The following is a 23,461-nucleotide window of genomic DNA, read 5'->3' as shown; positions in this document are numbered from 1 at the left end:
CAATCCCTTCAAGATTCATTAATTACAAAATAGCAAAAGATAAAGTACTTTGAGAACAAAAAAAAAACTTTTTAAAGAAAGAAAAAGAAATATTCTATGAGAAACTAAATAATTTTTTAAAACACTTTTAGCTTTAGCGTCTATTCTGAAGTGAATAGATGTGCCTAGTTCTGAGGCATTACACAAATATATAAAAACTGAAATAGAGAATACATGATGAAATGAAATAGAGAGTGAAGTAGATAAGATAATAATGATCGAAGTGAATAAGATGATCAGTTGATTAGCATTCATTAGTCACGTACACGAAAGTCAAATGATCTCTTGTGAGGCTACTAACATATTAATCATAAAAATAAACAGAAATAAAAATCTTATCTTAGTACTGAAACTGAGTGTGAAAAATATTGTTATTTAGAAGTCAATCAACATGAACTTGTAAGTAAAATAGGCTATTTCTTTGAAGAGACTATTAAATTGAAGTATTATGTACTCCAAATACTGGATACAACTAAGATTGAATGTATAATATTATGATTGAGTCCATTCACACTAAATTCAGCCTAGTTTATTGTCCATACTGTTGATAAAAATAAAGTATTAGATAGTCCATTGAAAATACACTTAAGTTAAAAATAAGAATATTGAAAGAGTCCATTCTATGTAATTGGTAAAAAAAAAAAAAATAAATAAATCGTATCCATCGTAACAAACCTTCCAAGAAGCTGCTAAGCGTTATGAAAAAAGTAAATTAAAAAAAAGAAATACATTTGAAAAGTCTCTCCTATTAATTAGTTTTTTCTTGTAGTCAGGACTATATTTGATGAACGAGATCCTTTATCGTGACTATAGACTGTGGTCTAGAGTTCAAGTCCTTTCTTACATAGATACGCCCATTTCTGAACCAGACAAATTTCAATTTACCGTCCTTCTGCATAGATTTGGCAGACCTGAACAGTGTGCGATTGAACAGGGACATTGTTTCGTTGATAAATACCTTTAATTTGTTACCCGACCACCCTATTTCGGACAGTGTCAGATCCCCTTTGTTTTTCTTACAGTTCAAAAACTTTTCCTTATACAAATGACCACAGAATTTCACTATGATAGGTGGATATTTAATGAGTTGATCACTTGGTGATTGATACGAATTAACGTTTGCGGGGTTCCTGTGATAGTTTCCTAGCATATGTTCTTTCAGTTCAAATCCTATTGCATCAGATATTTTGTGTAGAACTACGGTCAAATTCTCACTTTTATCGTAGGGGATGCCGATTATGTCAATACAGTCTTTTCTCAAGTATTGTTGTATATTGTTGTTTTCTGCGGTAAGTCTTTCAATGTCCTTTCCCAATAACACGTTGTTTTTTTCAATCACATCTATATGATTGAAACACTTATTGATGTCTTCGGAGTTTTTCTCAATATCTGATTTATTTTCCTTGTTTAATTCGAATAGAAACTCAATGCTTTTAATCATGTCCTTCTGCTCCGTTTTAACAGACTTTATCTCTTTTTCTATATTATCTAGCTTGTCGAAGAGCATTTCGAAATTGGCTTTGAAGTCGATTTGATCACTTGCACTGATAGTTGTTGTTTGCTTACCGGTACCCTTATCACTGCTCCCCTCACCACCAGCACCGCTGCCACCTGCCTCGCCGCCGCTAGCACATCCTTCCCATCCCCACCATCCGCCGATTTAGCCTTGGATCTTGTCATCGTTTCCAATTCTCAAAATTAACTATTGATTTGTTCAATAAATATCGATTTAAACTCTAATATTATTAAAACTTGACAATTCAAGAAAGAAAAACGTATGCCAGCACTTGAATGGTCACGACTGTTCACTCAATTTCAACAAATACTATGTAATACATCCACTATTTACGAACAAAATAACAGAGCCTCAAGAGACGACCGGTCACTCAGACATTCCGAGCGCAACTCTGAATGCAACTCAACGAATGTAATTCGTTTTTAAAATTGCAATATATATTTTTTCCAAGTAGCTCTATGTGCTTTTTGAAATCCACTTGAAAATGTGTAATGTTTTAACCAAAAAGTCTCCTTTAATGACCAGTGAGTCCAATTCAATCCACAAAATTTCGCTAGATCAAACTAATTTTATATGTAGTTGCTCAGTTAGTAAATAATGTTTTCCCGTCCTTCTCCAGTAGCATGGCATTGTGTGCTGTGTGATGTTGGAGCATGTTCATCGAAAAAACAACACGATTAAGCTGAAAATAGACTATTTATTTTTTATAATATAATATAATATATAATGGGTATTGAGTTTCATGATAGTAGCTTATTACATCGAAATACTTTAATTGTCGAAATTACATAAAATTATTTATTCTTGGAATCAACTTACAACATTTACATACTTTATAAATACAATAAATTACAATATCAACAATGAAGCCTACAATTGAACAAAAGAGAAGAAATTAATTTAGTTTATCAGATGTGAGTTATACTCGTAATTGCCGTTGAAAATAATTCCATCTTATTATTAATTATATGTATGAATAAGTAAGGCACTAAAATTGTAAAGGTTCAAACAAGAAGTTTCGATCTATGAAACAAGTATAAATGGTAAAGTATAAATCCAAATGTGGATCAAGTTCTCAAATGAGAGCCAAAAACCAATTTGAGATGGTCGATGGATTCATTACCTTGCCACTAAATGTTCTAAGATGCATTTCTGAGCGATTCTGATATTCATAGATCATATATAAAAAATATACTGTATCAGAATCAGTAGATGAAGTACTTTCAGTTGTCATGATTTTTTCATGATGAACTGGGACGAAACGATAAATTATAGTGTAAATTATTTTCTCTAATGAACAATGTCGTAAATGGTCTTAACCAGTAGATAATAATTAAAATGTTTTACACATATTGTTGAATTTTGAATTGTTGATAGAATACAAACAATAAATATGGTTGATTGGATGAATCTGAATTCATATTACATTGTCGTTGCGAATTCCATCTTATTAATTATACGTTTAAAGAATAATCAGAAATTGAATAAACAGCAATGGCGTCAAATTACGTAACTTAGTCGTCTTAAACAAGTTTAATTGAATTAATGTCAATTACTCACTATAGTCCTATTATCTGGGTATTCCCTTTTTACAGAATTAGGCTTTGTGCACACCAGTTAGTCAAGACAAGACAAGACATGATCAGACACAATACATCAAATAGTTGCTTATAACGCAACTCACAATGATTCGTCACTGCAATTAGACATGTCTTCATAAGCAACTATGTGAAGTATTGTGACTAAACGTGTCTGATCATGTCTTGTATTGTCTTGACTAACTGGTGTGTGCCTAGACTAAATACTCAAATCAGGGTTTTCAATAATTGGATGATCAATTGATTGTCTTACACATTTAAATGGAAAACCAGGATTTTATAAACTTGATTGATGAAATGATGATACTAACATTATTGTGGAGGGCACATATCTTATCATCTCCAAGTCTATTATTCGGGTATTCCGTTTTTACATAATTATTTTAGTTATTGGATGACCAATTTATTGTCTGATATTCAACACATTTAAATGGAAAACCAGGATTTTATAAACTTGATTGATAATACTAACATGATTGTGGAAGGCACATATATTTTTCATCTCCAAGGCTATTATCCGGGTATTCCTTTTTTAGTTATTGGATGACCAATTTATTGTCTGATATTAATTTAACACATTTAAATGGAAAACCGGGGTTCCTATAAACTTCATTTTTATAATACTAACAGAATAGAGGAAGGCACATATTTTTTCATCTCCAAGGCTGCAGGCTAGTTCTTGTACTAGATCTCGAACTTCTCTCTGAAAAAATTAAATTTCAAATTCAAATAATATATTGGTAGTTTTATAACAGTTTTACGGCTTAGGCTATACTGACACTGAACACAGTAAATAGTACCTATATTAAATACTGTCAAGGTTTTCAGTTTTTGATAATTCAAAAAATAATTATCAAGTTTAGTTGTAAGATAGAATACCGTAACAAATTATTCATGACTTGAGAAAAGTCATGAATTTAACAAATTAGTCATAACTTGAGAATAAGTAGAACCTTTCAAGCTGGCCAGAAGCCGAATACTTAAAAAGCCGAATTTAACAAAAGTCATGACTTTAACAAATTATTCATAACTTGAGAATAAGTAGAGCCTTTCAAGCTGGCCAGAAGCCGAATACTTAAAAAGCCGAATTTAACAAAAGTCATGAACTTCACAAATTAGTCATGACTTGAGAATAAGTAGACCCTCTCAAGTTGGCCAGAAGCCGAATACTTAAAACGCCGAATTTAACAAAAGTCATGAATTTAACAAATTAGTCATGACTTGAGAATAAGTAGAGCCTTTCAAGCTGGCCAGAAGCCGAATACTTAAAAAGCCGAATTTAACAAAAGTCATGAATTTAACAAATTAGTCATGACTTGAGAATAAGTAGAGCCTTTCAAGCTGGCCAGAAGCCGAATACTTAAAAAGCCGAATTTAACAAAAGTCATGAATTTAACAAAAGTCATGAATTTAACAAATTAGTCATGACTTGAGAATAAGTAGAGCCTTTCAAGCTGGCCAGAAGCCGAATCTTTTTGGTGGAATCTTTCAAGTCATGGTGAATTTACCAAAATGGTGATAAGAGGCTCAATGAAATCCGATTGGGAGATTCCAGTGGTTTTGAATTCAGTAGATGATTTCAATTCCAGAGGCCAGCTCCAAGAAAAGGATTTATGTGAACGGTGAATAAATAAACTCTATAAAAAATATTGGAATTTTAACTTGATTCATAAATTTCAAGATTGATTGATTGATTGATTGATTATATGCCTTTATTAGGGCGGAGTTAGGACTCCTGGTCCTCTCTACCACACAACCCTTTACAATAGAAGAAAAATTCACATAATAAAACGGAAATAAGATTACATATTATGTAATAAGATTACATAAGATTAACATAAGTAAATAAAACTCTTGATCAAAATACAATTAAAGATAATAAAAGAGAATTTTAAACTTAATTTATTAATACAATTGGAAACAATATTTCAAATTCCACTACAAAAATCACATAGGAAAACTTATCAGAAATGAAGAAATGAAGATCTAATCAAGTTGCCACTCATTCACACATGCACACAAAACAACCCTAAACAACCCTGGGAGCCCTGCCTGGTACCTCTCACACTACGATCCCCAATAAAAACAAATTTATGAGCTAAATAACCTGGGGTTTTAAGATGCAAAAGGTCATGAAGCAGCATCAGAATGTGATACTCCCTCATTTGCTTGAGCTTTGGCACATGTAGTTGCTGGTAAAATGGGGTGATATGATCATCTCTTCTTAGATTGAAGATGAACCGGATGCAATAGTTCTGAGCCCTCTGCAGTCGCTCAGACAAGGCCACAGTCATGTCATTGATCACAATGTCACCGTAGGAGAAGTATGGGAAAATCAATGACTTAACCAGCATCACTTTCACATGAAGTGGAATGAAGTCACTAACCTTCTTAAGCGAGTGGATACCTGCAAATACCTTATTACAGGTGGTGTTGATTTGTGTCGTCCAGTCAAGTGTTTTGTCTATTGTCAGTCCCAGATTTGTAACAAAGTCACTGTAATTCAAATTTTTGTCGTTTATTTTTATGTATGGTCCATTATCAAAGTTGAAACCTCGGCGAGTCGAGTTTAGTGTAGCCAATAATTATTGCCTTGGATTTCGTTTCATTAATTCTAAGTCCATGTTTCATAGTCCAGTCCGTAAGAGTCTCAAGTTCACTATTCATATTGTCAACTGTAGCAGTAAAGTCGTTCAAATCAAAGTGGATGTACAATTGCAGGTCATCGGCATATAGGTGCTGTTTGCAGAATCTGAAGATATTGGTTACATCATTAATATATATACTGAACAACAGAGGCCCAAGTACAGACCCCTGGGGAACGCCCCTTCCTAAAATGTGATAGCCAGATGAGAACCCATTGTACTTAACAGATTAGCACCTGTTACTCAGGTAGGAACCGAACCAATCCACTACATGAGTGGAGAACCCCAAATTCCTCAGTTTTTTCAACAGGAGAGGGTGATAGACGCAATCGAAAGCTTTACTGAAATCTATCAGCACTAGCAGAGTAGCCTGTCTTCCATCCATCGCTCTACGAATATCCTCAGTCACACAAAGCAATGCAGTGGTGGTACTGTGGCCTTTCTTAAAACCAGATTGAAAATCACTTAGAGAGTTGTTCATTGTAAGATAATTATTAACCTGCTGATGCACTACCCTCTCTAATCCCTTAGAAAGGGGTGAGAGAATATGTATGGGCCTGAAGTCAGAAGGTGAAACGGGATTTGGTATTTTATTGAGGGGTAAGACGGCTGAGTATTTCCAGTAGGTTGGAAAAATGGAAGATAGAAGTGAAAAGTTATACAAATATGTTATATAAGGAAGAGTGACAGGAAGAGTATCTCGTATGAACTTTATAGGAAGAGAGTCCTCACCAACTGCATTGCTTCTGATCCTGTTTAGGCAGTGGAAAACTTGAAGTTCCGAAACTTCAGAAAATTCGAACTCATTTTCAAGAGCGTTTACTTGGAGAGTGTCGGCATATGCCCGGGCACCCTCATCACTGACTGGGACATTGCAGAAAAAAGAGTTGAGCTCTTCAAGGCTATGAGTGATGTTAGGCAGTTTCTTCTCTTTACCCAACCCCATACTTTTTACGGTTCTCCAGATACTTGCAGAAGAACGATTGTCTGCCAGTAGGGCTCGAAAGTAATGGGATTTTGAATTTCGTATCCTCAGCTTACAACGATTCCTAAGCCTTTTGTACTCTGCAAACATCATTGGACACCCACATCTCTTAGCCAAGCGGAATTTTTTGTCACGCTCGTTCATAAGCTGACGTATGTCCGGTGTTATCCAGGGAGCTGGTCTCCTAGTTACCTTTTTGCTCCTCAACGGCACATGTTTATTGAACAGCTCGCACATAATTTGTTGGAATACTTCCAGCTTCTCATCAATAGTAGCAGCCATGACAACATGATTCCAAGGAACAGAGAAAAGGTCAGCAAACAACTCCGAGTAATTAATATTCTTATAATCACGGTATCTTATGATTCTTGCTTGTGACTTGGGGGCTTTCACAGCATAAATGCAATAAACCAGATCATGAGCTGAGAGATCCGGCACTGGCACCTGTCCATGACTCTTCACAGCATCAGCATCACAAACAGTGACAAGATCCAACAAAGTGTGGGAAGTGGCTGTGTGGTGTGTAGCCTGTAGCGGAAGTATTGTCATATTGCAAGTAAAAAATATTGTCTTTAGTTGTGTCAAGTCAAAAGTGTCACGTCCAAGCAAGTCTGTGTTAAAGTCACCCATAACAATGACATGACTGTAAGCCGGCATACACTGCAGGAGAGCGTCCTCGAATTCACACATATATCCTATGTGTGGAGGGCGGTAACAAACTCCAATCAACACTTTGGAATTTGCCGCAACTATTTCAATAAACATAAACTCAGGCCTGTTAGGTCTGGAATTGTCGGACTGGAATAAAACTTTGGCTTTCAAATCTTCCTTTGCAAAAACAGCAACTCCCCCACCATTCTTATGAAGCCTATCATTCCTGAATATGCTAAAGTTATCAATGTGAATGGCGTTCGACGATATCGAAGGCTTCAGCCATGTTTCAGAGACCAACATCACATCACAGATCTGTGTGCCAAACAAATCACGGAATTCATCAATGTGACACTGCAGTGACTGCGCATTCACATGACATATTTTTAAAAAATTCTTGTGAGGCGAAAAAGCTTGTTCAATGAAGCCCTTTGTGCTTGGCGCGGCTGCACTATCATCTGGAGCTACACTCATGAGAATGATGACAAGACCAAGAGCCAGGGCACATGAAGGCAAGAGTCGAGCTAATCAATACATAGTTGATGTAATAAACGAAGGATTCAAACCACTCATACACACACGCACACACACATACATACGTTATTATAAAATTAACTGAGAAAAGTAAATCGCCAATCATAATGACAGAAGGTTCGAGCAGAAACTGAACTGTAATTTATATATAGATTATAAAAGCTGGATATAAGAGCTTGTCAACCATTACTAGCTTCAAAGCAGAAGATTCTTGACAAACTAAAGAATAAGAATGTGCTAGTCAAGAACCCAACATGAGGAACAATTATAATTTATGATAATAACAAAACAGTGGATAAGATCTAGAGTAATTAACTGAAGAAATGTAAAATAGAGGTTACTATAGTTTGCTATTATTATCATGAAGCAAAAGAACGAATAACGACCATAGTTGCACATTAAAATTAGATGATGGATTAAGAAAGATAAAGTAATAAATTAATTGTCAAATTCAAAATTTTTAGGAATTTGAGGTTGAATTTCATGATATAATTAAATTAAAAATAGATACATCAACATTAGCTTTTATAAAAAGGATAGTAGAACTCAATTAGGAGTGTAATGGGATATTACCGAAGTAAGACGATGGGATAAACTAGAAAAGTTCCACAGACTATGCAATTTTATATACAAATTATATGAAAATTGACAATATTTAACTGATTCTTTCATAATTTCACAAAGCATTTATAAGAAGTGAAGCAAATAAGTTGCTCATCCAAAGTTCAAACTGACTTGCGAAAGCTCGTAGCTGTAACACTCAAAATGTATCACATTATAATAAATTAAATCACAGCTAAAAAGACCATAATACCTGGATATTTTGTGATAAGATTATCGAAATATGCATTCCCTCGAGTTTTTGATCAGAATGTACAAGATATTCGGACTTGCATATTAGTAAAATCTACGCGTATAAATTATTATACAGAATGAGTCATAATTATTTATGTATGGAAACCCTTCAATAAGTTGGAGAATGTTGAAGATATTATAATACTGTAACTTTCAGGATGAGTTATTGGTCGAATACTCTACCTTTTGACGTACAACTGAATTTCAACCCCTCATAAAGGGGTGACTTAGGGTTGTTCCTCGAATATTTTAAATGTGAACACCCATTGTGTGGTACATCATTTTAAAGGCCTTTTTGAAACAAGAAAGATGGCATCAAAAACTAAAACTCCAATCAGCCGCCATTTTTGATACAAGTATCTTAGAACATTTTTATTGATGCCATCTTTCTTGTTTCAAAAAGGCCTTTAAAATGATGTACCACACAATGGGTGTTTACATTTAAAATATTTGAGGTACAACCCCCAAGTCCCCCCATTATGAGGGATTGAAATTCAGTTGTACGTCAAAGGGTAGAGTATTTGACCAATAACTTATCCTGAAAGTTACAGTATTATATCTACAATAGTCTCCAACTTATTGAAGGGTTCCGATACATATGACTCACTCTGTATGAGAGAAACCTAGGTAATACAAAATACTACTTGACACATTTCACTGATAACCCATCGAAACAATCGAAATTTATATCTGTAGTAAGTTTTAATTTGTATTTAATGTTGTTTGTATTTTAACTTTTGCCTATTACTGCATTGTATATGTTTATTGGCAATAAAAGATATCTTATCTTATCTTAATTGTTCATACAAATTTACTGATAATGAATAACATATTTAAAAGCTGTTTAAATATAAGATCAATCAATTTTCATCAGATAGACACATATTTGTTTGGAAAGCTAGCCACAGATATGTGCTATCTATCATCAAGAGCTGACTTATTATTGGAAACCTTCATAAAATATGCAGATCTGATGGGGCCCCAATTGAACACTTTTCACACTAATCTGTTCACGCAGATAGCCTTGAAACATAAAACAAAATTCAGTAAACTTAAATTTTTAAAAATCTTACCGGAAAGTGAGGTGACGCTAGGAACAGTTTTTTTGTTGGACCCTTTTTTACTACTTAGTTTATCTTTATTTTGCATCGTTCCATCCGAGACAGGGGTCCTGAAATGTAAGGCTTTTTTTAGAAAAATGGAGTAGAAACGTGGTTTCTCACAAAAAGTGCGAAGAAAGGAATGATTTAGGACGTTTGAAATGAAATGGAAAGTATTAGATTGAATGGGATGGTATACAGGGTGTGTTGACAAAAGAGGAAGAATGAAATGAATTCGAATGGAACAGAGTAAGGAATTTCGCATGGAATTGAAAACAGGAAAAGTTGAATAAAGGGATTGGTGGAACAAACGGTGAAAAAGGAAATGCAATACAATGCAAAATAAACATTTTGAAAGAAAAACTCTTGACTCTAGATCTAGAGTAATAAGGTACTCCCTGCATGCTGATTTTTCAAATTCTTCAATCTCTCGATCAATGACCAGACATCCCTGGATGGATCCATTACCTCCAAATAAAGCCTGCACTACGGCATTCGTGTGATGTCAGCACGGGTAGGGATTCTACAACGATAGAAACACTAGCTGATATAGATCAGCTGAAATCAACAAATTGTTATTGGTGGAGGAACCCTACCTGTGCTGAAGTCACACGAATACACTAAGGCTTTGTTTACGGAGGTAGTGATGGACCACGTCATGAACATAAACACTAAATAGTCAATACTTGACTAGAATTGTCAAAAATCATTAATATCATCTGAATAGCAAGAGGATACGCTACTCAGGAAACGTTTAGAAACTAACTCACCCTGAACTCTTTACGATAAGCCTTTTACGATACTCTTTACGATGTGATTAAATTCTTGAAACTGTTGTACCGTGCAGTTTAAAGAGAAACAGGTATTTTATTGAACATCTTCATTTGCAGTGTAGGGAAACAGGCCTTTACTTTGGAAAGTGTACATGTGGGTACGTCGATATTCGCCCTACTTCTAGTTAAGTTCAGTGAGCAGAGCATGAATATGACCTCTCACGGTGAAGGATGCCTTGATATACAGGAGTGATGCGTCCATAGACTGTGTGTAGGCCCAGATGACAGAAGATTGGCCTGCAGTGGGCATCAGAACCACTGTATGTCAATGTTCGCAGAGCCCTCTTCTGTAGACGCAAGATGTCCTTCACAAGAGCTGAATGACCCCAGAACAGGATGCCATACTGGATGTGACTGTTAAAACCTGAGTGGTATAGCATCAACACATGCTGAAAATGGGACCCAGCGCCTTAAAACGCATCCGGACTTGTAAACATAGTGCATGTACGGTAAAACAATCAATGTAAATCATTCGACAAGCTCGCATCTGCCAGAAGAAAAGTTTAACTATTTCAAGTACTTATCACCTTTTCCAATCTATGCAGGTAGTTCCACAAGTGCAATCATTAGATTTTTTCAAGACAAGAGCATCTTCAGTGCACAGTCTTCAAAATTAATCATTTATCCACATATTTTTTTAGTTTCGTTAATCAAAGACGTTTTGAGAATTGAATCTATTCTTTAGTTTACAGGAGTAAATTTTCCATTTAAGTTTATTCCGTACATTAGATAATGTGAAGAGGAATAATAATTACTCTTTTTAGAATACTGTGGAACAATTTCTATTGTAGCCACTTCTGAGGTCATCAAAAGCATTACTTTCGTCACAAACTTATAAAATTGTGTCAAATTAATTCTGTTGTCAGTTGTGGCATCATTAATGGCTACAAAGGTTTTCAGAGTGTATCATTCAAAAATTTCTAACTAGTTTGTTTTATTTCTATTTTAAGAATCTCGTTTAGGAATTTTCGTCAATAGAAATTTCGTCTCGTTTAAGAGAATCTCGTATAGGAATTATACTCACCGTTTAGAAATTTTAAAATTTCTACATTTTAATTTCTGGTGATTGGATAAATTTAAGGTATTGATTTCCAGGTTATGATAGGTAGAGTATATTGACTGGATTGTTTGAAACTATGCCATTAAACTGAGCCTTTACATTAAGCTCTACTAGTGATCAATAGGATTTTCGTTGGTAATATTATAATATTGTTTCGATCATTACAACTATAGAGTATGTGAAAATTGGAAAATCAAAAAGGACCCTTTTTGAAAAAAACTTTTATTACTTACGATAATTTTTGAAAACAGGGTACTTTGATTTTTTAATTTTCACATAAATACGAAAGCCCTCATCAAAATCGTTAACTAAAGAGTATTTACAATTGTGGTATTCCAGTTGTACTTTTTACTTTTTCTGGTATAAGTTATTGAAATTGTGCTAAGGAGGCTGTTTTCAAAATGTTGTTCAAAAATGTTTCTAATAAATGAATACTGAGTTCATAGATCCTTAAATTGTCTGAAATTTTAATTTGTCATGCATAGCAACAATATTGTAGGCCAAGCAGATACACTTACTGTTTTCTAGCGTAAACCTTTCGACTAGCAGAAGAGATTTGTCCACTGTTTGGTCTGGAGGTCTTTCGAATTTCGCGGTCGGATTTTATGATCGCCATTTTCTTTATCAAAGGCAGGTTGAAAATGTTGACTAAAGCAAACTGGTCGGCAGTCATCTGCAATTACAAGATAATTATAGTTTAAATAATTATTGACCAAGCGAACTGAGGTCCAAGATTCAAGTAGATGCATTTCTCTTAGGTCCGTATGCAGATGCTCGTTTTAAACTGCGTCTAACCCATCAATGGTTTAAACTCAAGTTTAAACTGTGATTCCGTATGCTGATTCCATCTTTACCCACAGGGGGCATGGACAGAGGATGGTCAACATTTATAGGTTAAAAACATAATAAAATCAACAATTACACATCAACTCGAGTTGAGTAGATCCACTATCACTTCACCACAAAAATGTACTCAATCATATATTGATATACATATGATTTTTCATATTCATATACATATTATTCTATGTTACTTTTATGTGCTTGTATCAATTATTCAAATGACTACTCTTACAAAAATTTGTGAGACTATAAATATTTTTGGACAGTATCAATTATTCAAATGACTACTCGTACAAAAATTTGTATGGCTATAAATATTTTTGGACAGAATATTTTGTGGAAATTTAGAAGACATAACCTCATTTGGAGTTTGGACTTTTAATGTTACCTAAATTTGGGAGAGAAATAGTACAAATTGAAATTTATGCTCCAAAGTAATCAGAGAAGAAACTTCCAAAGTAGTTGCCAGTAAATGTTTTGTTCAAGCCAAAATAGAAATAATAGAATTGATTTTAAAATATTTTTTTTCTTAAATTCTCATCGGAGATTGAAGTTTTCAATCTTTTTACAAAATGGGTTTGTGGTAGAGGTGACGAAGAAAAAGTTGGCGACTACAATTCAGCTTCAATCGATTAAAAAAATGTATACGGTTTTCAACTTAAAGTTTAGAAGATTTTGTGTCGAAAGTTGCGGATTCTCCTCTGCTCACTGAAGAAGAAACACTGCTATCGCATGGAATCTGTTAAAACCTGACTCTAAACCATTGCCAGAAACTCTTTCTCCCGAACATGAATGTCGCGCAACTACTCATACGTTCACCAACAAACGAGTGCTAAAAGAAAAAATTTAGTTCACACCATCACTTGACAATATCACAATTCCATTTGATGGATACCCTCTACCAAATTAGCTTTAACAAAAATTCACTCTCAAAATTACCTACTCAGTGATTAATAAAACGTATTATCTTTTACCACAAAAGGGCGTGAATCCATATGGCTGGTTACAATCAAATCAAGACTGAGTGCCGGTTGCACAAAAGCCGGTTAAATTTTAATCGTGATTAATTCCACGAGAACCAATCAGAGAAGCCGTCTTATCAAAAACGCCTTCTCTGATTAGTTCTCATGAACACGGTTAAAATTTAACAGGCTTTTGTGCAACCGGGCTTCAGAGTTGTAGCTGATAATTAGTATGATCATCCGTGGCTCGAGAATAGTTCTTACGTAAAAATAGACTGGAAAAGCAAAGAGCACCAAACAATTATCAAACGAATTGAAAAAGAGAGACTTTTTGAGGGACAACAAAGATACAATTTTTAGAGAAGCAATGTTTTTTAGAAGAATTACTTTTTCTACTAACACCTCAATTGATAATAACTTTTAAATATGTTTTGTGGCTTCTGAGATGAAAACACTACTTTAAAAAAAATGGTGAATAATAATTTCTATTTGTTATTATTATTAAACGAAAATCCAAATTAAATGCTGTAATTCACCCCGAAGACTTCTGCTACTGCAAATATTGACAACAGGATAAACAGCTAGATGGAAATTCGATGAAAATTTGGATTTTCGTTTATTAATAATAATTAATTCATTAGCATTTGAATAATTGCAATATCTCAGTATTTTCCATCTGTAGACTGGCTGGCCGCTATGGCTTCGTATAAAATGAGCGCTGCTATCCAGAGATTGTCAGTTTGGTGTAATAAGGGTAAGCATTCCTGACCGTCAATTAGGAGGTACTGGGTTCGATTCCCGGGCTGACAAATAATTTTTGAATAGTAGCGCTCATCGAATTACCATCTAGCTGTTTACCCTGTTGTCAATATTTGCAGTAGCAGAAGTCTTCGGGGTGATTTACAGCATTTAATTTGGATTTTCGTTCAATTCATTAGCATTTGAATAATTGCAATATCACAGTAATTTCCATTTCTATTTGTGTTTTCATTATGAAAAAATACCACAACATCAAGTACAACACAATGTAATGCATGTTAATTTTGACGGAAAATGCCAAGAGAATAAATAATATCCAACAGAAGTCATTTAAAGCCATAAGTACCTTAAATGATCATCGAATTGTTCATGTTGAGTTTTCAAATTACAAAGAGAGGGTAAACATTGACTCTCTTATTCTATCTACCAATGCTATTTACCTTAATGTTATTTAAGGAAATAGATTCATTTAAAAAAGGAATGTGTAATGTACCATTCCTTATTATTTTATTCATGTTACAAATGATACTGATATAGTATATATCTGTATATTACTGATATAGTATATCAGCGTCATTTGTATCATGAATAAATAATTAGGGTTGGTATATTACACATTCCTTTTTATATTTTATTATCATGTTCTATAGCGTTGTTGATAATTTGTAAAATTCTATAGGCTAAGAAAAAAGACGATGTACAAAAATGAGAACCGGAAACAATTTCGGGCTGTCAAATCCTTGCCAAAAACAAAATAAAAGAAAAGCTCTTCAAAAAATAAATTTAAGCTACTGCATACTGCACTAAACTTAAGTACATAGGCCTACATAAATTGCTGTTGTTTCCGATCCTGTATGTATGCTTGTAAATAAATGAATGAGTTGTATATCTCATGTTAGTTATGCTATTAACTTTAATTTGTCTGGTGTGGAGATATATAATTTTATTGACATGGAGTGCCAGTTCCTCTGAGATTTGAAATTCCACAATATAGCCATTCCAAATCTAAGAGAAACTGACACTTCATGTCAATAAAATTATATAACTCCACACCAGAAAAAATAAAGTTACTAGCATTCACTCAATTTAAAAATATACCATTTCTCTTATGATATAATGAGTAACTTGTGATCTATGTTTTACATGAAATGTTATTTTTGTATTTTTAAGATTGATCAATGAATAATAGTGATTTACCAAGGATGTATTTTGACGAAGTCGATGTAAATTTTGAATGACTAATAAAATTCTATTCTACCTGAACTATAAGCCGACGATGAAGTTCGATATCGGCTTGTGTGAGGTTCTCTTCGGCGTGCAATTTCAGTGCACAGCTGATCGAGTCCTTAATTGAGAGAACAATCTGTTCCACCCGTCTTGTCCTGAACAGCCGTCTCACGAGGAAGCCTTTCGCGTAGGCGGTAATGACGGTGGCCGCATTCTGAAACATGACAGCATCTCTTATGAATGCTACACCTACACGTCCCGTTCAAACAATGCTGACAGATTCGAGTGAATCTTGCTTCGTAAACTATGGTGAAATTTATCTCTAATTGTCAGCATTCTATGATAATTACACAAAAGTTTCTCATTCAACCAATGCTGACAGATCTATGTGAAGCTCACGATATTTACTGCTCACAAAATAATTGTTTGAGAAAAACTGTCTCCATCTTCAATCTAGGCCAATAAAGGGAAGCAGTCTGAGCATACATTATTTCACTAGACATTTCTTTAAACAGTTGAATACTCAATGTAATTTACTTGAACAACGTACAATCGCTTTTTGTGAAGTTGATATTGTAGTAATTATTCATTTAAAATAAAAATACTAAGAAATTGTCAGAAACCACAGATTTTATTGATAGTTAGAAAGACCGGTTTCGATTGTTACACCATTGGTGTAATGCCATGTTACAGTTTACATACTAATTTATTTTATTGTCTTTTTATTTAACAACGTACACTGTTTGATTGCACAAAAGTATGTTAAATTTCAACTGTGATCGAGTGCTAATTAAAAACGTCATCCGCTTCTCTAATTGGTTCACGTGGCATTTAATCAAATTAAATCACCGTTAAAATTTGTATAATCAGGCCATAATGTCACGACTTGACAGTTGAAAAATACCTATTATTTATTTATTTACATACAAATACAATTATTATAATAGGTATAATAAGTGTAATGGGAAACTTATTTATTGGTAATATAAAGACCCAATTGCATGAGAGTCTTTTAAATTCAAAGTCAGAAAAATGACGTCAACCAAATGATTTTAAAATTATTAAAAGGTTCTCCTAGCATCACTTATGAGGTCATTCTACGATGGTTAAAATTCGTAGAGTATGTGCAACTGGATATCATACTTTTAATATCTCTTTCAATTAAAGTCAGCATCATGATGACTGTGTTGAGTATTATAAAAAAATATATATATCCTCATAATATTATGGCCCAGTTGCCAGTACAATAAGTCTATTTTAGATTGAACCATAATATTATGAAGCTATGTAACCGTGGCAACGCCAAGATAATCAAGAACGAGTTGTGATGACTTCATTTCATGCATTTAAATTGAATCGACGTATGTGCAGCAGGCATTAAACTCTTAAGCCAATACCTTCCTACTTGTAAGCTAGGAAGTCAAAGTTATATTATGAAAATATATAATTTTATTAGTGTATTCTTCTCGTTTTACTGAGTTAGACGGGAGTTTTACTACGACCGGGAGTCAAACTTTTTTTCAAGTAAAACTTTGAAATTTTGTTTACTATCACTATCTTATCACAATTCTATCAAAGATCTGTAGCACAAAGTTATGATATGTTTGAGTTACTTTACTTAGTATTTATAGTGATTATTGTATTGATTTTTTTGTGCAATACAATTGATTTGACCTACCTTCTCTTTATCGTTGTAATCAACAGCGCACTTCAAACTGGGAAACAGTTGTCGACTAATCGATCTGACGGGCGCCTCTGTGCGGTCGGTCAATTCGAACGAGGTCTCGGACAACCGGCTGGGCGGAAGCGTGAGGCTCATCTGATTCGCCGATTCCTGATTAGACGAAAACGAGTTCGTCGACTGATCGGCGTTCATGAAAATGTTGGACAGCCGCGAAAACAACACTTGTTTCTCAATTTCGTGTCTCCTCAACAACTCTTCAAACTGTTGTTGGTGAACTTGTTTTAAATCTGAATATAGATTGTGCGCTTTCTTGACGGCGTCGTTTTGCATGTACTTATTCAGACTAACACTACTGCAGACTGACAACGAATCGTCGAAAACCGATTGGTCAAAACATTCGAGAGTCGAGATGACTTCGAAGTCCCGTCGACAGTCGCTGTCTCTCTCAGGCGTGATTGGCATGGTGTTGGATTCTAGCCTACTGCAACACACACTATCAATCGTGGTGATACTGTCACTATTGTGAAGCGTCTTCACACTGGACGAAGGTGTGGTTGTGGGTGGTTTTGTTGGCTGTAGATACCCCTCGCAAAGGGACGATGATATTTTGTCAAATCTGCCCGGGGTACTGGTTCGCAGCACGTTGGGTTTCAGAACGTTCAACCTATTAGTACCAAAACTACGATCACTGGTGCTAGTCACTGGGGTGAAACAGTTTTCGTTTTTAATTTCTAGGGGACTAGTCGGACAACTATGGGAAAGCGACATGGTTTTCTCGAGTTTTCTCGGTTTCGGAGTTTTGTTGATCACGATTTTTATTTTCTTCTCAGCTTTCCATCGTGTTCTGGCCTCCTCCAGGTTCCAGTTCTTACGCGATCGCCGACCGATGGAAGATGTCGAGAACGGTTTGAAATCGGTTGACGACGGTTTGCGGTCCACATCGGAAACCGCCCATGTGTGCGTGCGTTTGAGAGAGCCCGGTTTTCTCTCTTTCTCTCTCTGCTTCTCCATGTAGGCCACCAGCTGTGGACTGGGGGAGTCCAGGGTGTACGATTTTTGGCGCACCAACTTGGGTGGAACAAAGTTTTCCTTCTCAGCAGACAGTGTTAGATTTTTGCTGATCGCGTTTCCACTGTCCGAACGCTGATCTGAAACGGAGCCCGGAATGGTGTCTTTGGGAGAACAGGTGGTGTCGGTGAAGATGCCCGAATCCTTTCTTGATAACGTGGATTGTTCTCTGATTTTCTGTCGCTCTCTTACACGATTCTCAACCAGCACTGCTTTCTTTTTCAATTCCATCAAGTCTCTTCTTTTATCGTCATCGATCTGGAAAGAGCAAGAATCAAACGAAATTCAATACCTTGTCTTTTTTAAGGGTCAAAACACAGTGGAGGGGCGAAGGTAGAGGATATCAGAGAAAGTGGCTGACAGTGTTGAAAATAATGTATGTATCTGAAAATCCCCGCTTCCTTATATGTTCTTCTTGTTCTTATATTCTTCTTCTACATGCATTACTTTCCAACCTTCGCCGCTCCACTATGCCTTCATTGATTTTGTCAGATATTGAATATTAAAACTTCTGAAAAATAAACAATATCATGTTGTCTACCTCTACTAGGATAATAATATATTGAAATAAAAACACAGTATATACAGAATAAATGATCATGTACCAAATGAAACTGTAGAATTCGACAACATATGTGTGTGTTTTTATTTCATTATGGAACGGTTCTACAACATCGACAGTGATTCAGTCGAAGTAATATTAATAAATTCAAACGTTAGTTTTAGTATCTTTTTTTTGTTTTGATTGAATCCTATACTGTACTTATTGTTGTGTTAAGGAAACATATTTGGGTCATTACCTGTTGTTTTCGATGTGATATTGTGAATAAATAAATATTATAACTACTATATACTACAACTATTACTATGATTACTATTATATTATTATTACTATTATTGATAAAATATTCAAATATCAATTATCATTGCTAAACTTAGGTACTGTGTTTTTATTTGTGAGGAAACATGACATAACAGAAAATTATAATAGACCATCAAGTTTATCAGGTATTTTGTCTTTCACTATACGTTGAGAGTAAAAGCAGTAGAGAACCTATTTATCATCTGTCAGATAAGCATGATATGAAATTAGGATAGTATCAATTTGAACCAAATTGATTTTAACAACTTCAACTCTGTCTGAAAGGACTTCAGTAACGTCTAAGGCCGAATTCACACAGAACGGACGTCGAGCTGAAATATGGCGACGACTTTTGCACCTACCACGTCTCTCCTATGTGAACATATGGACCAGTGCACACAGGTCATGGTGAGTGGCAAGGGCGTGGAAGCGCCAACAATGCTCAATATGTTCATAGAGTCATGGTGAGTGGTAAGGGCGAGGAAGCGCCAACAATGCTCAATATGTTCATAGAGTCATGGTGAGTGGTAAGGGCGAGGAAGCGCCAACAATGCTCAATATGTTCATAGAGTCATGGTAGTGGTAAGGGCGAGGAAGCGCCAAAAATGCTCAATATGTTCATAGAGTCATGGTGAGTGGTAAGGGCGAGGAAGCGCCAAAAATGCTCAATATGTTCATAGAGTCATGGTGAGTGGTAAGGGCGAGGAAGCGCCAACAATGCTCAATATGTTCTGTTATTTACAAATAATATTTCTTATTAGATTTGTATTTTATGATTCAATTTTACAAAATATATCCAGCTTATATCTATCAATTATAACAGAAATCCATAAGTTCGGAAAGTTACTATGCACACCTTCTATAAACTTACAATTAGATGAATGATTTTTAATAATGTATAGTTTGATAACAAATCTTACCAAAGGTGGAAGAATGGGAATTCCAGCAATCTTGATGCAAGAGGTGTATGAGTTGATGTCTACACTTAACGGAAACATGACTTTTGGTTGAAAGTTCTTCTGAAAATAATAAGTTTTTGAATAAGTTGTTTGAAAACATATGCTGATAAGAAATGTAAGATTCAATTAAAGTGAGAAAATCTGGTAGCAGCAGTGAAATCGAATCTTACCCCAATCAGAAGAATCAGATTTCGATGTTGCTGAGAGGTATCTATGTAAAGTGGTACAGAAGATACATTTTTCATCTGTATTTGGGCAATTAGAGAAGGGAGAAGATTGTTCTATGCGCCTACGTCGCCTGTCTCCATTCATTGATAAAGGTGTGGTTCGCGTCGGCAGTCGTTTGTCTCATGCTGGACTGGAATTTGAGACTTGTCATCAGATGATCTTACCAAAATCCGACGCTTTCGTATCGATGTTGATTGATTATCATCACAAGAAGAATTGTCATGCTGGACCTTCGTTATTGTTGTCCTTGATCAGACAGAAATTCTGGATACTGTCTGCTCGCTCTATTATTCGTATTTGTGTCTTTAAGTGTAATTGTTGTTTCCGTGTTCGACCTAGTAATAATGAAATTATATCCACTCCCAACTCAATAGTTGTTGTGCTTGTTGCATTTTTTTTCTTTGTGTTGTTTTTTGGTGTTGGTGTTTTGTTCTTTTTAGCATGTCTGGATTTTTTTCCTTTCTTTGGTTTTTTCAGTTTTGTAACTTGGCTGAAAAATAGTTTTTCAGAGGCGGGGGTATGGTCCGGCCAGAGCATTCGAACTGTAGCGCCAAAATGCCAGACTGGTTCTGTGAATAGCAGGCTTGTGTTTGCGCACGCGCAAACCGTCCTGCCTGCTTGGCATTCTGGATGTTTTTAGTGAGTCGTCCGAGTTCAGTCGTTCAGTTTGTCTTGTATTGTCAGCCCGTCGTCTTGTGCAAGATCAAGTTTGTATTTTTTGTCATGTAATTTCATTCGGAAATTTCTTGTAATTGATTGTTTGAGTGTAGTGTGTGTGAATTGAGTATAACAGCGTAAATAGTGTTAAATTGAATTAATTTGAATCGGATTTGAATTTATAAAGAATCCAGTTTGAGCTTTGTTCAAAATACAATACAGAGCCTGCAAGTTGAACACGGAAAAACAGCCTGGAAGCGAAAACCTGTCTTTTTCCCACCTTGAATCTGACCAAAACACCTAATAAAGGCTTCGAAGGGCAAGTAGACAAAATTGGATTAAATCTGGTGAGTTTTTGCTCTTTTTTATTGTTCATTAATGCAGAGTTTAACTGTACAAATAACCTGGCTCAAATTGAAGATTAAATTTTGCCCCTTGTTTGTATTTGATTATATAAATAGTAAATTACAGTCCTCTAGTAGCTCTAGCCTGAGCTTTGTTCAGAATAACGTGGCTCCTGAAATTTTCCCAGAAATGAGACTCATGCCAGTTGATAGGGCTTATAAATAGCTATCCATGGTATAAATTTGAAGAAAATCGTTAGAGCCTTTCTCGAGAAAACCGTGAATAACATGGTTTTTTAGTCATTATCCACCATTTTTCTCAATAATATTACAGAGCTCCTGAAATTTTCCCAGGAATGAGACTCATGCCAGATGATAGGGCTTAAAGCCGTTTTCGGAAAAACCGTGAAAAACATGGTTTTTTAGTAATTATCCGCCATTTTTTCCGCCACCTTGATTGAATTTTATTGAATTTCTTATTGTCGGATCCTCATGGTATAAGGACCTTAGGTTTAAAATTTCAAGTCAATCGGTTGATTGGGAATGGAGTTATCGTGTTCACAGACATACGTTTGAGAATGAGGCTTACAGTTCAATGAGCAAGGAAAGTTGTGTGAGTGTACCACACCTGATTTTATTTTGTTTTGTGATTCATCATCCAAAGTTTAGTTCAAGATTGATCAAAGAGTTTTCCTTCTTTGTTTTAAAGTTTTTCCAAATAACTCAGTTGAAAAAATTGATTTTATGTGGAAGTCTTCTATCATCTTATACGACGGCTATTGACAAACGTTTCAACAAGACACCCAGAATGTCCTACCATAGAGAAAATAGCAATATACTATATCATAGATAGCAATATACAATATGATATCTTTCCTCTATGTTCCATGGCTGACAAAAAGCACGCAGAAATTCTGCGTGGAGTGTTGGAAATCTTGTCGGTGGCCATCAGCTTTAACATGCATTAATTGCATCTTGAACTGCTATCATGTTGACCAGTGAACCTATGTGTGCATCCTTGCCATTCATTCTCCTAGAGGGTATCAAACTGATAGTATTGAGATAGGAAATAAATGAATATAGGAGATAGTTGTGTTCAGAGTACTTGAATGCAGAAAGGTCAACACCATACTGTATAGGAACTGGAGTACTAAAAAATCAGCTTCAATTTAGTCGGGCGTAATCCAAATTTATTATATAATTTGAATGCCAGAATCGAACTCAAAGTGGTAATTATTATTATTCTTGAAACAATGCACGTCAAGGTCAAAAGGCTTGAATATTTAAATATAATTTATTTTAAATTGGACGATGGCTTAACACTTGTTGAGGAGTACTAAAGTGTCATTGAGGTCTACAAGATGTATAGGTACAGTAACATGCAATGCTCAACAGAGCATGATAAATAGCCTCAGTATACATAATAACCCTGAACTTATCAGTATAGACAATATTTAAACATGAATAAGCAGTAAATTATATTTGTCAATATTAATTAACTTACACTACTATTCTATAAGGTAGTTAGTCAATTTGTATAGAAACTATCAAATGCCATAACAAAGTTTATCAAAGCTAAACTTGAAGAAACAATGGAAGAAAGAAACTGCTGACTAAATTAAAAAAAAAACAATGATTTATAATAGAATGAAAATGTAAAAGTAAATAGTAACTAGACATTTTTACAGGTTAGAACACACCATAGATAAATGCGAACCCGACACACACAAACAAGAATCGTGTCAACTCAACTTCAACTTGGCAACTAAAAAAATTTGGTTTGTTTGATCCATCTTTGAATGAGAGAATTGAGACCAAGTTAGCCAACTTAAAAGTTGTGCTTATTGTGAAATATTAAGTTATACTAAAATAGTTATTCAGTAATTATTTTAATTCCTTAATTTTTTAAGAATCATTATTTAATTCTTATATATAATTAAAATGATGCTGTTCAAGTTTAAAAATCATTAAAATACAATTTCAAAACAAATTTCTATTTGCTTGAAATTCAAATGAAGAAATTTATTTTTAAACATCAAATTCATGACAAAG

General features: G+C 34.7%; 1 protein-coding gene across 3 annotated transcripts; it reads right to left on the bottom strand.

Moving 5' to 3' along the window:
• Positions 1–2,232: 2,232 nt before the first annotated feature.
• Positions 2,233–23,215, bottom strand: LOC111049968. 3 transcript variants are annotated; one of them, XM_039439195.1, is made up of 7 exons: positions 23,110–23,215; positions 20,142–20,240; positions 17,286–18,617; positions 15,639–15,821; positions 12,335–12,489; positions 9,897–9,994; positions 2,233–3,856 (listed from the first exon to the last, which is right to left on the bottom strand). In XM_039439195.1, the coding sequence occupies exons 1-7, from the start codon at positions 23,110–23,112 to the stop codon at positions 3,807–3,809; spliced, it is 1,920 nt and encodes a 639-aa protein (XP_039295129.1). In that variant the 5' UTR covers positions 23,113–23,215; the 3' UTR covers positions 2,233–3,806. The 3 variants fall into 3 exon arrangements, with proteins under 3 accessions (XP_039295129.1, XP_039295127.1, XP_039295128.1); XM_039439193.1 differs by having other exon boundaries at positions 20,142–20,237; positions 23,110–23,198; XM_039439194.1 differs by having other exon boundaries at positions 22,914–23,159.
• Between the last annotated feature and the right edge of the window lie 246 nt (positions 23,216–23,461).

The sequence above is a fragment of the Nilaparvata lugens genome, chromosome 12 (genome assembly GCF_014356525.2).
Source record: "Nilaparvata lugens isolate BPH chromosome 12, ASM1435652v1, whole genome shotgun sequence".
NCBI classification, from domain to species: Eukaryota; Metazoa; Arthropoda; class Insecta; order Hemiptera; family Delphacidae; genus Nilaparvata; species Nilaparvata lugens.
This window is presented reverse-complemented; position numbering and strand designations above follow the sequence as displayed.